The 17,301-nt window shown below is 38.0% G+C and overlaps 1 protein-coding gene across 1 annotated transcript in view; it reads left to right on the top strand.

Moving 5' to 3' along the window:
* SLC9C2 (solute carrier family 9 member C2 (putative)) overlaps nt 1–17,301 on the top strand; it is a 99,548-nt gene that overhangs the window by 33,595 nt on the left and 48,652 nt on the right. Inside the window, 2 exon segments of the mRNA XM_032160961.2 lie at nt 11,850–12,018; nt 14,530–14,611. Of these exon segments, the coding sequence (XP_032016852.2) occupies nt 11,850–12,018; nt 14,530–14,611 (251 nt within the window).

A 17,301-nucleotide genomic window follows, 5' to 3' on the forward strand; every position in this document is an offset into this window, starting at 1 on the left:
GATAAAGAAAGGACCCTAAAAGCAGAAAAGAAACAACTTACAATGAAGCACCAATCAAGCAGAAATTCTAGAGTAAAAAATGCAAGTGACATACTGAGGAATGCATTAGAGTCTGTTAATAGCAGAATTAATCAAGCAGAAGAAAGAATTAGTGAGCCTGAAGACAGGCTATTTGAAAATATGCAGTCAGAGGAGACAAAAGGCAAAAGTCTGGCAGCAGACTTTTCGGTGGAAACCTTACAGACTAGGAGAGAGTGGCATGACATATTTAAAGTGCTGAAGGAAAATAACTTTTACCCAAGAATAGTATATCTGCGAAAATATCCTTTAAACATGAAGGAGAAATGAAGACTTTCCCAAACAAACAAAAGCTGAGGGATTTCATCAACATCAGACCTGTCCTAGAAGAAATGCTAAAGGGAGTTTTTCAATCTGAAAGAAAAGGATGTTAATGAGCAATAAGAAATCATCAGAAGATATAAAACTCCCTGGTAATAGTAGGTACACACAAAAACATAGAATACTATGACACTGTAATTTGGTGGGTAAACTACTCATACGTTGAATAGAAAGACTAAAAGATGAACCTATCAAACATGATAATTTCAACAAATTTTCAGGACATAGACTTACTGGTAATAGTGGGTACATGGAAAATCATAGACTATTATAACACTGTATGGCAATTCCTCCAAGAGCTAAAAGAGGAACTGCCATTTGGCCCAGCAATCTCATTATTGAGTATATACCCAGAGGAATATAAATCATTTTACTATAAAGACACATGAACGTGAATGTTCCTTGCAGCGCTATTCACAATAGCAAAGGCATGGAATCAACCTAAATGCTCATCAATGCCAGATTGGATAAAGAAAATGTAATACATATACACCATGGAATACCATGCAGCCATAAAAAAGACTGAGATCATGTCTTTTGTGGAACATGGATAGAGTTGGAGGTTATTATCCTTAGCAAACTAACACAGGAACAGAAAACCAAACACTACATGTTATCACTTACAAGTGGAGGCTAAATGATAGGAACTTACAAATACAAAGAAGGAAACAACAGACACTGAGATCTACTTGAGGTGGGAGGATGGGAGGAGGGAGAGGAGCAGAAAAAATAACTATTAGGTACTGGGCTTAGTACCTTCATGATGAAATAATAGGTATAACAAAACCTTGTGACACGTGTTTACCTATGTAACAAACCTTCACGTGTACTCCCAAACCTAAAATAAAAGATTTAAAAAAACGCTGTAATTGTGGTGTGTAAACTACTCCTAAGTAGAAATGCAAAATGACAAACTACATTTGTCGTAGTTGTAATTACTTCAACAACTTTTCAAGACATAGACAGTACATACAATAAGACATAAAGAAACAACAAAAAGTTAAATAGTAGGGGGGTAAAGCCAAAGTGTATCGTTTTTTATCAGTCTTCTTTTTGCTTATTTCTTCATTTATGCAATTAGTGTTAAGTGTCATCAATTTTAAATGATGGGTTATAAGATAGTATTTACCAGCCTCATGGTAACCTTAAATTAAAAAATACAATAGATACACAAAAAATTAAAAGCAGGAAATTAAATCATACTGCCAGTGAAAATTACCTTCATTGAAAGGGCTGGAAGGAAAGAAGAAAGAGAAGGCCACAAAACAACCAGAAAGCAAATAACAAAATTGTAGCAGTAAGTCCTTACTTATCAATAATAACATTGAATATAAATGGACTAAACTCTCCAATCAAAAGAAGGAGTGGCTGAATTAATAATAAAAAAACAAGACCCAGTGATCTGTTGTCTCCAAGAAAAACACTTCACCTATAAAGATACATATAGACTGACAATAAAGGGATGGAAAAGGACATTCCATGCCAGTGGAAACCAAAAAAGAGCAAGAGTAGCTATACTTACATCAGACAAAATACATTTCAAGACAAAAACTGTAAGAAGAGACAAAGAAGGTCATTATATAATGATAAAGGAGTCAATTCAGCAAGATGGTATGACAGTTTTAAATGTATATGCACCCAACACTGGAGCATCCAGATGAAACAAATATTATTAGTGCCAAAGAGAGAGAAACCTCAATGCAATAATAACTGAGACTTCAACACCCCACTTTTGGCATTGGACAGATCTTCCAGACAAAAATATTAACAAAGAAATATTAGACTTAATTTGCACCATGGAACAAATAGACCTTATAGATATTTACAGAATATTTTGTCCAAGAGCTGCAGAATACACATTTTTCTCCTCAGCACATGGATCATTCTGAAGGACAGACCATATGTTAGGTCATAAAACAAGTCTTAAAATGTTCAAAAAAGCTGAAATAATATCAAGCATTTTCCAGAATAAAACAAGAAATCAATAACAAGAAGAATTTTGCAAACTATACAACACAGGTAAATTAAACAAAATGCTCCTGAATGAAAGTGCATCAATAAAGAAATTAAGAAGGAAATTGAAAAATTTCTTGAAACACATGATAATAGAAACATAACATACCAAAACTTATGGGATGCAGCAAAAGCAGTACTAAGAGGGAAATTTATAGCTACATGTGCCTACATCAAAAAAGAAAAAAAAACTCCAAACAAATAGCCTAATGGTACATCTTAAAGAACTAGAAAAGGAAGAGCAAACCAAACTTAAAATTGGTAGATGAAAATAAATAATACATATTAGAGCACAAATAAATGAAATTGAAATGAAAAAAATAGAAAATATAAATGAAACAAAAGTTGGTTTTTTGAAAAGATAAACAAAAATGACAAACCTTTACCTAGACTAAGAAAAAAAGAGAGAAGATCCAAATAAATAGAATCAGAGATGAAAAGTGAGAAATTATGATTGATATCACAGAAATTCAAAGGATCATTACTGGTTACCATGAGCAACTATATGCCAATAAATTGGAAAACCTAGCAGAAATGGACAAATTCCTAGACACATACCACCTACCCTAACTGAATCATGAAGAGATCCAAAACCTGAACAGACCAATAACAAGTAATGAGATCAAAACTGTAATAAAAAGTCCCCCAGCAAAGATAAGCCCTGATCTGATGGCTTCTACCATGCTGAATTCTACCAAACATTTAAAGAAGAACTAATACCCATTCTACTCAAATTATTCTGAAAAATAGAGGAGGAGGAAATACTTCCAAACTTGTTCTAAGAAGTCAGTATTACCCTGATACCAACACCAGACAAAGACACATCAAAAAAAGAAAACTTCAGGTCAATATCTCTCACGAATATTGATGCAAAAATCCTCAACAAAATGTAAGCAAACATAACTCAACAATGCATTAAAAAGATCGTTCATCATGATCATCCCTGGGACTTATCCCAGGGATGCAGGGATCGTTCAACATATGCAAATCAATCTATGTAATACATCATATCAACAGAATGAAGGACAAAAACCATGTAATCATTTCAATTGATGATGAAAAAGCATTTGATAAAATTCAGCGTGCCTTCATGATAAAAACATGCCTTCATGATAAAAAAAGACATTCCACGTTCATGAATTGGATCAATATTGTTAAAATGTCCATACTATCTAAAATGATCTACAGATTCAATGCAACCTTTATTAAAATACCAATTATGTTCTTCACAGAAATAAGAAAAATAATTCTAAAATTTATGTGGCAACACAAAAGACCCAGAATAACCAGATAACCTGAGCAAAAAAAGCAAAACTGGAGGAATCACATTACTTGACTTCAAATTATACTGCAGAGCTATAGTAATGAACACAGCATGGGAATGGCATAAAAACAGACACATAGACCAATGGAACAGAAAAGAGAACCCAGAAATAAATCCATATGTCTACAGTGAACTTTTTTTTTGACAAAGGTGACAAGAATGTAAATTGGAGAAAGAATAGTCTCTTCAATAAATGGTGCTGGGAAAACTGGATATCCATAAGCGAAAGAATGAAACTAGGCGCCTAACTCTCACCCTATGCAAAAATCAAATCAAAATGGATTAAATATGTAAATCTAAGACCTGAACCTATGAAACTACTGCAAGAAAACATTGGGGAAACCCTCTAGGACACTGGTCTGGGCATAGATTTCTTGAGTAATAACCCACAAGCTCAGGCAAAGAAAAAATGGACAAATGAGATAACATAAAGTTAAGCTTCTGTATAGTAAAGGAAACAATCAACAAATTGAAGAGACAACCCACAGAATGGGAGGAAACCACCCATCTGTGCAGTGGTGCATGCCTGTAATCCCAGCTACTTGGGAGGCCGAGGCAGGAGAATCGCTTGAACCTGGGAGGCAGAGGTTGCAGTGAGCCGAGATGGCACCACTGCACTCCAGCCTGGGCGACAGAGTGAGACTTTGTCTCAAAAAAAAAAAAAAAAAAAAAAAAGAAAAGAAAAAAAGAAAAAAGAAAACTACCTGGCCGGGTGCGGTGGCTCATGCCTGTAATCCCAGCACTTTGGGAGGCTGAGGCGGGCGGACCATGAGGTCAGGAAATCGAGACCATCCTGGCTAACAGGGTAAAACCCCGTCTCTACTAAAAATATAAAAAATTAGCTGGGCGTGGTGGCAGGCGCCTGTAGTTCCAGCTACTCGGGAGGCTGAGGCAGGAGAATGGCGTGAACCCGGGAGGCAGAGCTTGCAGTGAGCTGAGATCACGCCACTGCACTCCAGCCTGGGCGACAGAGCAAGACTCTGTCTCAAAAAAAAAAACAAAAAAACAAAAAAACAACTACCCATCCGACGAGAGTTTCATAACCAGAATATATAAGGAGCTCAAACAAGTCAATAGGAAAACATCTAAAAATCTGATTAAAAAATGGGCAAAAGATCTGAGTAGACATTTCTCTAAAGAAGACTACAGATGGCAAACAGGTATCTGAAAATGTGCCCAACATCATTGATCATCAGGGAAATGCAACTCAAAACTACAATAAAATATCATCTGATCCCAGTTAAAATGGCTTTTATCCAAAAGACAGGAAATAACAAACGATGGTGAGGATGTGGAGAAAAGGGAACTCACATACACTGTTGGTGGGAATGTAGATTAGTACAACCACTACAAAGAATATTTTGGAGGTTCCTCAAAAAACTAAACACAGAGTTATATCATTCAGCAATCACACTGCTGCATATATACTCCAAATAAAGGAAATCAGTATATCAAAGAAGTATCTGCACTCCCATGTTTATTGCAGCACTATTCGCAATAACCAAGATTTGGAAGCGACCTAAGTGTCCATTAACAGATGAATGGGTAAAGAAAATGTGGTACATATACACAATGGAATACTATTCAGCCATAAAAAAGAATGAGATCCTGTCATTTGCAACAATATGGAAAGAACCAGAGGTCATTATGTTAAGTGAAATAAGCTAGGCACAGAAAGACAAATTTCACATGTTTTCACTTATTTGTGGGATGTAAAAATTAAAACAATTGAACTCATGGAAGTAGAGAGTAGAGGGATGGTTACCAGAGGCTGGGAAGGGTAGTAGGGGGATAAGGGGGGAAAGTGAGGATGGTTAACAGGTACGAAAAATAGAAAGAATGAGTCAAACCTAGTATTTGATGGCACAACAGGGTGACTGTAGTTGATAATAATTTAATTGTACAATTAAAAATAACTAAGAGAGTCTAAATGGATTGTCTATAACACAAAGGATAAATGCTTAAGGGCATAGATAACCCATTTAGCATGATGTCATTATTACGCATTGCATGCCCTGTATCAAATATCTCACGTACCCCATAAATACACACACCTACTCTGTACCCACAAAAATTAAAAATTAAAAATTTTTGATATGCTTTTTTACTATTTGAGATTTTTTTCAGTATTCATGTATTGTTTTATCATTTAAAACCAAGATAAAGTAACTAGATTGGCCTTCTCAAAAGCTGGGTTGAGGGAGCATTAAAAAAAAATTATGAAGGATATGACAAGTTCATAAAAGAAGAAATATGAATGGCTAAAACATTTTTAAGTTTCAAACTCACTAGAAATTTTTTAAAATAAAAGGAAAAGTAGTAAAATCAGTGGTTCCTAAAAACCATGCGTTCAGCCCTGTGAGACTGTGATAAAGACCCTGTGGAACACTGGCCCTGCCTCCCTCATCAGACAGCTCAAAGGACCCTCTTCTGCTTGCTGTCTTCACTCCAAACACATGTGACAAAGTTCCTCAGATACTTGTTCCTTCAGGTCCTTCCAAGGCTGTCCTCTGGCTGTCCTTCATCCTGGCCCCCAGTGCCTTCAGATTACAGGACAAACGATCCTTACTTAGGGAAAGCCTCTCTGCTTCTTGTCCCTGCCATCCACCTCCACCAGGGGAGGCACCGCTCTCCCACACTCTTTCTCACTGTGTAGTTCTCCTTTTAGCACTCCCTGCAAGTATTATAGAACACTTACTTGTATAGTTAATGATTTAATGTTTGTTTCCACAGTGAAATGTAATCCCTGGGGGAAGGGATCAGCTCTCTTGATCTCTACAACATTCTTAGATTCTGGAATAAAATTTTTATATATATTTGTTGAATGACTAAATAACTGTAAGAATCTTATAAATGTTTGTATTCCACTTCTAAGAATGTGATTTAAAATGTGGAGTGGATAATGTGCTCATCAAATTATATATGCTAAATATGTGCAGATTTCTGTATACCAATGAAGCTGTTAAATTATTTTAAAAATCTGGATGATGATTTATTCAAAGTGTTTTCATTGTAGTTGTATTCATAGAGATGAAAAATTAGAAAGAATCCAAAGGTCCTGAGGGGTGTGAATTATGGACAAGAAAATCTTGTACTTTCCTTTTATAAAATCACTTACCCTTGATGTGTATATTTTTAAGATTAATAGAAAATTGTTCCTAATCTGTTAATAAGCTCCACTATGTATAAAATGTTTAAAGAATATTTAAAATTAATAATCTTTGAAGGTAGACTGAAAGCTACAATTTGTGAGATTGCTTGCATTTATGATAATCAGAAAAATAAACATTATGAAACGCATTAGAAGATATTTTTAAAAATCCAGACCTCAGGATTTCACTTTGACGAGGTACAAAATTAGAAAAAAAAGTATAATTGATTTCCACCTTGACAGATATTAATTTGGCCTTTTTGATGTTGCAGTCAACACCTCTAGGGAGCTCTGAATGTTTTTAAATAGTCATTGGGCACAGGGGCTAGTTTCTGACTTGAACGATGACCTTAATGAATTTTTTTCCTATAGAGTTGTAATGGGCATATAACTTAATTCCTATTTTAATGGTGCCCAGATTTTTAGTACTCAAAAAAATGAAATTTTATTTCTAGAACTGGCTTTACTGTATAGCTGTGAGCTGGATCCTGGTGGATTGTTTACATACAATCAGGTAAATTCATTCCAATCTAGTGACTTCCCAGGTCAGTTCAGGATTGTTGGATTAGTTACAGTCGTGTGTGTGTGTGTGTGTGTGTGTGTGTGTGTCTTATTCTTATGTGATTGGTCAGTCCTTGGGGGAATGGGTGGGAGTGGCTGATCTTTTTCATGTGTGATTGGCCACTGGTGGTGGCAATGGAAGGGACCAGTGATCTTCATTTTATCTGGTCAAGCTTGTTCTGGGACCAGTTGCTGATGTCCTTGAAGTCTGTCACCTGGACAGGGGCTCTAGTCAGGACTCTGTTGTATCTAAGTCCCTCAGGTTAGTCATACTCCTGAGAGATTGTCAGACTTCCCATCCATACCCCATTAATCAGCAGGACCCCACATTTCTATGACAAGTTTCCCCCAATGTGAAGAGCTGGAACTAAGGGTAGAACAGAGACACTGTCTCCTATCAACTCTTTAGTCTGAGGTCAGAGGATGCTGATTCAGCTAATTCTACTTCCAGGTCTTGGTTGTACAGCTGTGCGAACTTGCCTTAAAAAATAAGTAATCTTTCAGCTTAGAAGCCAAACAATGTGGTACATTTTTTCCACTGGTTTCTGGTGACATCCCTCACCCCCACCTCCATCCCAGGCAAACAGCAACCCCACGTCTCCTTCTCTAAAAAGGAGTGACCGTGTGAATACAATAGGACTTGCTGTTTGAAGTATCAAGGTTCACAGAGATGCATAAAACACAGTACCTGTCCTCAAGAAGTTTATATTCTAGTTGGAGGGATAAAATAAATATATAAATAACTGTAATATAAGGAAAGATAAGCTTCATATGGGAGGCTTAAGAAATGTGTTATGGGGCCGGGCATGGTGGCTCACACATGTAATCCCAGCAATTTGGGAGGCCAAGGTGGGTGGATCATGTGAGGTCAAGAGTTCAAGACAAGCCTGGCCAACATGGTGAAACCCTGTTTCTACTAAAATACAAAGATTGGCTGGGCGTGGTCTCACATGCCTGTAATCCCAGCTACTCAGGAGGCTGAGGCAGGAGAACCGCTTGAACCTGGGAGACAGAGGTTGCAGTGAGCTAAGATCACTCCACTGCACTCCAGCCTGGGTGATAGAGTGAGACTCTGTCTAAAAAAAACAATAAAAATAAAAAATAAAAAAGAAAGAAAGAAAAAAAGGAACAGGAAACGTGTTATGGGGCTTCATAGCTAGCTGCGGGGTTCTGTGCAAAGCCTGCTCTGTGCTAGATTTACAAATTCAAAGGAGTCATAGGTTGGGTTTCCTGGAAGCAGATTCTGAGAGGGAGGGTTGGGACAGTTGTTGGCAGAAGGTTTACTGGGCAAGTGTGGAAGGCAGAATTGGGCAAGGGGAGAAGCTGACCCACAGCACAGTTTCATCCAAGGCTCCCCTGAGCTTTGGGAAACTGTGGAGCTGGAAGAGCCCTTCAGAGTCATCCCACACTGAGACAAGGGAACAGGCCTTTGTATCTCTGCATAATGCAGTCATTGGCCAAGGGCTATCCCTTGAGAGGCAACAACTTTGAGTAGGGCAGGTCCCTGTGGCCCAGAGCAATGTGCAGTGAGAGGCAGAGCCATGCAGGCCCACTTAAATCCTCAAATTCCTACCAGTTGGGGGATGGGCTGTCAGCCCTGAAGAGGATGTCTAAGTGGAACACCACAATATCCGCTATAAAAGGAGTGGTGTTCCTGCAATATATTAAAGTGTTTTCTTTTTCATATTACACTTCTTTATGTATGACCTTCTTTCTATTCAGCTAAAAAAGGATTAAGATTTTATGATGAAACTCCAAAATAAAGAGTTTATATATATAGCTCCTGATTTCTGAATATTTTTGAGACCCCACAATGAGACAACAGTTCTGAAAGCCAGGCTTTGCTGAAGAAGACTTTGTTAAATTCTGAAAATATCCTTTTTTCATATCAAGAGACAAGCTTGATAGATCCGGATTATATAATTTTATTTTATGCCATGGTGAAGATGATGGAGGATATGACAAACAGGAAGGGGACGTAGAACATTGCTGATTATAGAGGGGGTTGAGATTAGGGTGAGGACACTGCTCCACCCCTATCATATCCCCACCTATACCTCCTGTTTGGAACTCTGAGAAAATATAGCCTCCTAGAGTGACATGGGCCTAAGGCTACTGAGTAGAAATGGTGGGTTGACCTGTGTAAGTAGACAGTAGGCCCAAGATAGTACTGTTGATCCTTCCTTAATCTGTTTCTGGCGTGGAAGGAATCTGAAGTTCTTTCTTCCTCTGTAGTGAATTCAGAAGATATTTGGTGAGTTTGCCAGAAGGGTCACCAAAGTGACCCCATGTTGGAGGGCTGCATGGGAGACCACTCAAACCTAGGGTCAAATGGGAGTGGCAGCAGACCTCAAGGGATCTGCAGTGCTGGGTGGTGGTGGTGGTGATTTAGCTGGCAGAGGAGACAGGTCATCTGAGCAATTACCATGCATTGGCCTTGCTGAAAAAAAATAGACCAAGAATACTTCCCAGTAGATGTCTCAAGAACAGGGACCAAAGGCCAAACACAAGTAACACAAAACACCTAAATCAATAGATGTCCCCTGCAACACTTTCTCTGATGCCATGAGTTATGTGAATTTCCTTCTACACCCAGACCCTGTCTTGGGAAGGCAGGGCAGGGGGAGCATCTTGGAAAACAGGAGAAACTGCTCTTTATAGGGAACTTTGAATTGACTATTTGTATAGGCAAGACCAAATTATACCCAAAGAATCTTTAAACTAGAAAAGACTAAATTATTCCATTTGAAAGTTAACATTTCGTTCTGCCATGAGAGCTCAAGTGTAAGCTGAGATTGGTCATAAAGAAAGAAACATGGCTTTAGTACAATGTTTGACTCAGGTACACATCCATTATCTCATTTCATCTTTATAACAACACTAGGAGATAAGAATTATCATCTCCAATTATTTATCTCTGTTATTTTCCACACTTTGAAGAAATCAACCCCCAGAAAAGCAAAGGACCTTTTCCAAGGTCAAATGGCTAGTGAGTGCCAGAGATCTTGTTGAACTGATGGTTCCATGTCACTAGAGGAAAGGCTTTAATGGAAGGAATTATCCTTAAGTTGGCCCTCGAAGTGTGTGTGGGTTTTCTGTAAAGACTAGAGAAAAATATTTCAGAGAGGATGAGCCAAGATAAAGAAATGGGAATACACGAACATAGTAAGCATTGCTGACTGAATATTTTGTATGGATACATATGTATCATATATAGTCATAATTATGTATTGATAATGTATTGAGTGCTGACCACATGCAAAGCATCATTCTAAGCCCTGAGTATTGCCTCATTTAATTGAATTACCACAATAATCTTTTGAGGCAAATACCATTGTTATTATCTTCATTTTACAGATGAAGAAGCTGAGACACAGAGAGATTAACTTGCTTACGTAGTTATGCAGTTAGTAAAAGGCAAGCCTAGATTTAACACAGGTAGGCTGACTTCAGAGTATTTGCTATTCTGCCTCCCTGTTTTTGATATCAGGAAATGACATAAGTTGTTTCTATTTTGTTTGGACTCTGATATTTTAGGGAAAGGTTATTTAGTAAGGCTGAAAAGGTTGGTAAGAGTCACGTTGCAAAAGGCTTGAATGCAAGGCAGAGGAGTTTGCCCAAATAATTATATACATTATAGGTGGTAATTATAGATTTTCTGTTTCTCAATGACAGGAATTCTCTAAACTGACTTGTGCAATTATAATTGATCAACTGATACACAATTTTTTTTGAGGCTAAGAACACATCAGATTTCACTTTTGCTGAAATTTCATTTGTTCTAAATCATTTGAAGTACGGTATTGATATTCTCTCAGTGCCAGTCCCTTAATGATAGATTTTAAATTTTGGCACAGTGTCCTATAGAAAAGTAATCTGGAGAGCAAGAAGGCACAAATTAAAATTATTTGTGTGACATTTAGCGTATGATTATTGTGGGAGCTCAATAAACATTTGTTTTTTATTATTTATTAAGTTTATTAATGTGTCCAAAATAATTTTACATTTAAGTCATGATCTGCACATCCCCCCATTATAATTTTTGAATCCAGTCATGTATGGCTTTTCAGGGAGTAGATGAGCTTGTCAGCATTCTTAGAAGAGGTTTCCCTGTGAGAATTTACTACCCAATTCCAAACAGTATACAGTAGTGTTGATGATAATTCCTTATATTTGTTTAGAAGTTCTAGTATTATTTTTCAAGACTTAAGTGTTATGTGCAAACTTTAAATAGTAGATTTGGTTAGTCCCAGAAAATTGGAAGGACTTAACAATAAATTGCATTGTTTTTTTCTTTCCTGAAAATTTTTATATTAAATTTAGTATTTAGTACATGCTTTCAACTATGAATAACATTAATAAACAAGGTGTGATTTATTTTTAATGTTTCTCTCTCCACAGGTTGCTTACTATTTTGTTAGTGAGCCCTATTTTGATGCATTCAAGTTATGAATATAATTGGCGATGGGGAGTTGTAATCATGTGGTCTGGAATTAAAGGAGTTTTTAATTTACTCTGGGCTCCTGATGTTTATAATCTCGCTGAACGAAAAGTGGAAGTACCGCAAATGGTAGGAAAGATCATGTCTCATGATTATTCATATTTATCATTTTTACTTGTCTTGCCCACTTGTCAGAACTCAGTAATAAAGTTAACCAGCTTTGAATTAGATTTTTAAAATGCATTCTTTTAAGTAGAAAGGAACAGAGCAGAACGTTATTTATGTTGAGAATGTGAAAGGGACCAATAGTCATGGAGTAGTTATGGATGTGGTATTAGATAAACTTGAGCTCTGATCTGGACTCCACCATTCACAGGCTGGGTGATCTTGAGGAAGTTCCCCAGCCTTGCTGAGCTTCAATTTTCAGTTGAGAATTGAGATGATGCTCAACAAAATACCAGACACTTAATAAATGCTCAATAAATGTTATTGAACACACACATGCTATTTTCTTTTCTTTTATTTTTTTGAGACAAGATTTCACTCTGTCACCCAGGCTGGAGTGCAGTGGTGCGATCTTGGCTCACTGCAACCTCCGTCTCCCAGGTTTAAGCAATTCTCATGCCTCAGCCTCCCAAGTAGCTGGGATTACAGGCGTGCACAAACACATCTGGATTATTATTATTATTATTTGTTATTTTTAGTAGAGACAGGGTTTCGCCATGTTGGCCAGGCTGGTCTTGAACTCCTGGCCTCAGGTGATCCGCCTGTCTCGGCCTCCACTCAAAGTGCTGGGATTACAGACGTGAGCCACCAGGCCCGGGTACAAATGCAATTTTTCAATAGCTGTCAGAAAGCATGAAAAAACGATACTCTTGTCAAGAGCATTCTAATCCTTATAGTTCTTAGAACAAAAACTGAAATGCTAGTTAAGTATGCCAAGATAAAAAAGATTTTATACATTTTTAAATTAAGGATCTAGTTAGGTTTATGTCTTTAGGGCTAATTTTAAAAAATTTATTTCTCGAAAAATTCTGGGCAAAGACTCCATTATCTGTAGCACAAAACAAAACTTGGTTTCCTTTCCACTCTTTCTTAAAGCCGTTCCCCATGGGTTAGCTGGTAGATTTCTGGGGAATCTGGTGGTGGCTGCATCTGACATTCCAGGCAAGATTCAAAGAGCCCAGTGCATCTGCTCGCCGTGCACCTTGTCATTTGTGACAGCACTATGAGCTAGCTAGAGAAGTTTCCAGAAGCTGCTAGAAATCTTCAGGATCAGCTTCTCATTACCTCCTAATCAGATGAACCCCAGATCTGTTTCTGGGAGGGGGAAAACTGCTTGAATGATATGAGCTCAAGAGCACTGACTCACCTACCAAGGAATCTGGAGGTAGATGTACAGAGTTTGTTGCTATTGTCTAATTTCCATCCTAGAACTTCTCTTTACTATTTTGCTGCTGCCCCGAAGGCCCAAGGGGTACAGTATTTATTTAATACCTTCTTTTTGGGAGCAACTATTGACCTCTCCATCTTGCATGTGGAGAAATCCAATCAAAGAGAGTAGCCTTCTGTATGTAGCATGAGAGGGAAAGACCTCAGGTGCCCTAACTCCCCAAACAGGAAGTGCTATTTTTGATGGAGTATCATATTCCTATTCCTCACCACATTTTTTTCTGAGGATTTATATCTGTGGGCCTGATCTAGGCATGAATTTTGAGTTCAAATAATCAGTGGTTTTGCAAAGACTTTGGTTCTTTCCATGCTCCAAAAGAAAAGTAAAATAATCAACATTACAGCTCCTCTGATTTTCTTTTATGCAAAGAATTGGCCTAAAACCAAGTCAATGAGAAGTTAACTAGCACCTGGGCATCATTTTACAGTGTTTCTTAATTCTGTCTGGTGTTAAGAATCCCACCCTAGACCTACAGAATCACAACCCACAGTGGGAGTCAGTATGTTTAACAAGCATTTCAGGTGATTGTTGTTATTAGTCAAGTGTGAGAGACACTGGAGGAGAAATTACTATTAATTCCTCTTTTCAGTGAAGGATGCTGTGGCTCTGAGTGGTGGTTAAATTAACTGCCCCCCAATCGCATGGCTAAGAAATGGCAAAGTCATGGCCTACAAATGTTATCTTTCTCCTTCCGCACAGCACCTCTCCAGGCCCCACCACAGCTCCTGCCTTCTCCTTCAGAGCCTCTGGTACAGCCGTAGCAAATGCTGGTGGCAGGCACACATCCCTCTGCTGCCCACGGTCACCACCACCTGTGGTTGCTGGGCTTTCTCCCCACCCTGCAGGTTCCACAGCCATGCCTGAGATGGCTACCACCGTGCTGTCTTTGCATGACTGCTGCCAGGAGTGGCAACTGGGGAGAGCTCCTCCCTCAGTGTCCTTAGCATAGAATCTCCAGTCTATTGTTTTCCTCGTTCAGATTGAAAATTAATGTCTGCCCCAGTGTAGTATGTTCAGGCAATGTCCACAAAACTGCCTTTTTGCCTTAACTGACTTATCAGAAACAGGATTTTAAAATGTGGATTAAGATATTAATAGAATTTTGTTAGTGGCTAATTGAACAATGATTGCTTTTGGAGTACTTATTTAATGTTTTGGTTCTAACTATTTATGTGCTTTGTTTTTAGTTTATACTCTATGTACAAGTAATATCATTATTGACAATGGGAATAAATTCATACGTGATGACTCAGTCAGCCAGGAAGTTAGGTAAAGTATGTGTCTCATTCATGAATTAGCTGGGGAGAATAATACAAACAGGTTATTGTTGGGTGTCATGGGGACATTTCTCATGAAGCTGTAGGAATTGGTTTAGAAATTATTCATTTTTCATTTTTTCATATATTTAGATACTGTATTCTTGGGATATTGGTTCAGCCAGTTTAACAAAAGCGAAATGAACAGAGGCTTAAACAAGACAGAAGGGTTTTTTTTCCCTCCACCAAGAAGTCCAGAAATGTGAGATGGTTCTACTCTACAAAGTTGTTTAGAAATCCAAGTTCCTTTCCTTTAATTGCTTTTCCATGCCCTAGGGTGCTGCTCTTGTCCACAGGGTAGAAGCCTGCTCACTATCACCATGTCTACAATCCAACCAACTAGAAAGGGGAAATGGTGGGGGACGGGTGTGTGGCAATGGAGGGTAAGCAGCCTCCCTCTCTATATATCATTATCACTCACATTCCATTGGCCAGAACTTAGTCACGTGGACACACATGGGCAAGGGAAGCTGGGAAATATCATCTTTCTGGGCTGGCGATATGATCAGCGAAAACTTGGAGATTCTATTGGCAGAAGGAAGAAGAAGAGAATGGATGTTGGGAGATAACAGCAGGCTCTGCCACAGTTGGTTATTTCTAAAAGGAATCTCAGGCCATTTATAATAAAATGCATAAATATAATAAAATAACAAATAGACACGTTCGGTAGAGAAATCCAGGATAAGATACTTGGTGGCAATAGGTTCAAGGGGAGAGGGGAAAACTGGGGTGAGATTAGGCAAAGTCTTATAGTAGAACGTTAGTATAGTTCAATATGCCATGGCCTGATCCTCAGCTTTGCTGCTACAGAGACCCGATTTTGTCTGGGTATTTAAAATTGATCAGACTACTGGAGGTTTACAAGTCAGGCATAACTTGGAGATATTGCAGGTTCAATTCCAGACCATGTGACAAAGCAAATAATGCAATAAGTATCACAATAAAGCAAGTCATACAAATTATATGGTTTCCCAGTGCATATAAAAATTGTGTTTACACTATACTGTAGTCAATTATAATGCAAAAGCACAGTGTCTAAGAAAACTATTTACATACCTTAATGAAAAAATGCTTCCTTGCTAAAAAAAATGCCAACAATCATCTGAACCTTCAGCAATTCATAATCTTTTTGCTGGTGCAGGGTTGATAGCTGCTGACTGATCAGATCAGGGTGGTGGTTGCTGAAGATTGGGCAGCTGTGGCAATTTCTTTAAGACAACAGTGAAGTTTGGCACATCAACTGACTCTTTCTTTCATGAAAGATTTCTCTGTAGCATGCGGCGCTGTTTGATAGCATTTTACATAGAGTAGACCTTCTTTCAAAATTGGAATCAATCTTCTCAAAACCTGTTGCCACTGCTTTAGCAACTAAGTTTATAAAATATTCTAAATCCTTTGCTGTCCTTTCAACAATGTTCACAGCATCTTCACCAGGAGTAGATGCCATATCAAGAAAGCACTTCGTTTACTCATCCATAAGAAGCAACTCCTCATCCATGCAAGTTTTATCCTGAGATTGCAGCAATTCAGTCACATCTTCCGGCTCTACTTCTAATTCTAGTTCCCTTGCTATTTCCACCACATCTGCAGTTACTTCCTCCACTGAAGTCTTGAACCCCTCAAAGTCATCTATGAAGGTTAAAATCAACTTCTTCCTGACTCCTATTAATGTTGATATTTTGACCTCCTGCTACGAATTATGAATGCTCTTAATGGCACCTAGAATGGTGAATTCTATCCATGAGGTTTTTTGTTGATTTTCCCTACATCCATCAGAGGAATCACTATCTATGACAGCTATAGCCTTACAAAATGTGCTTATTAAATAATAAGGCTTGAAAGTCAAAATGACTCCTTGATACTTGGGCTGCAGAATGGATGTTGTGCTAGCAGGCAGGGAAACAACATTCAACTCCTTGTCCATCTCCATCAGAGCTCTTGCATGACTAAGTGTATTGTCAATGAGTAGTAATATTTTGAAAGGAATCTTTTTTTTTCTGAGCAGTAGGTATCAATAGTGAGCTTAAAATATTTAGTAAACCATGCTGTAAAGAGATATGCTGTCATCCAGGCTTTGTTTTTTCATTTTTAGACCTCAGACAGAATACATTTAGCTTAATTCTTAAGAGTCTTAGGATTTTCAGAATGGTAAGTAAAAATTGGCTTCGGCTTAAAGTCACAAGCTGCATTAGCCCCTAAGAAGAGTTAGTCTGTCCTTTGAAGCTTTGAAGCTAGGCATTGGCTTTTCCTTTTTAGTAATGAAAGTCATCCATAGCATTCTCTTCCAATATAAGGCTGTTTATCTACATTGAAAATCTGCTGAATCTACATTGAAATCTACATTGAAAATCACCTTCATCAGTTATCTTAGCTAGATCTTCTGGATAACTTGCTGCAGCTTCTACATCAGCACTTGCTGCTTCACTTTGCACTTTTATGTAATGGAGATGACTTCTTTCCTTTAACCTCATGAACCAATCTCTGCTAGCTCCTAACTTTTCTTCTTCAGCTTCCTCACCTCTCTTCACCTTCACAGAACTGAAGAGACTTAGGGACTTTCTCCAGATTAGATTTTGGCTAAAGGGAATACTGTGTTGGTTTGATTTTCTCTTCAGACCACTCAATCTTTCTCCATATCAGCAA

Source organism: Hylobates moloch, unplaced genomic scaffold (assembly GCF_009828535.3).
Source record: "Hylobates moloch isolate HMO894 unplaced genomic scaffold, HMol_V3 SCAFFOLD_8, whole genome shotgun sequence".
Lineage (NCBI taxonomy): Eukaryota > Metazoa > Chordata > Mammalia > Primates > Hylobatidae > Hylobates > Hylobates moloch.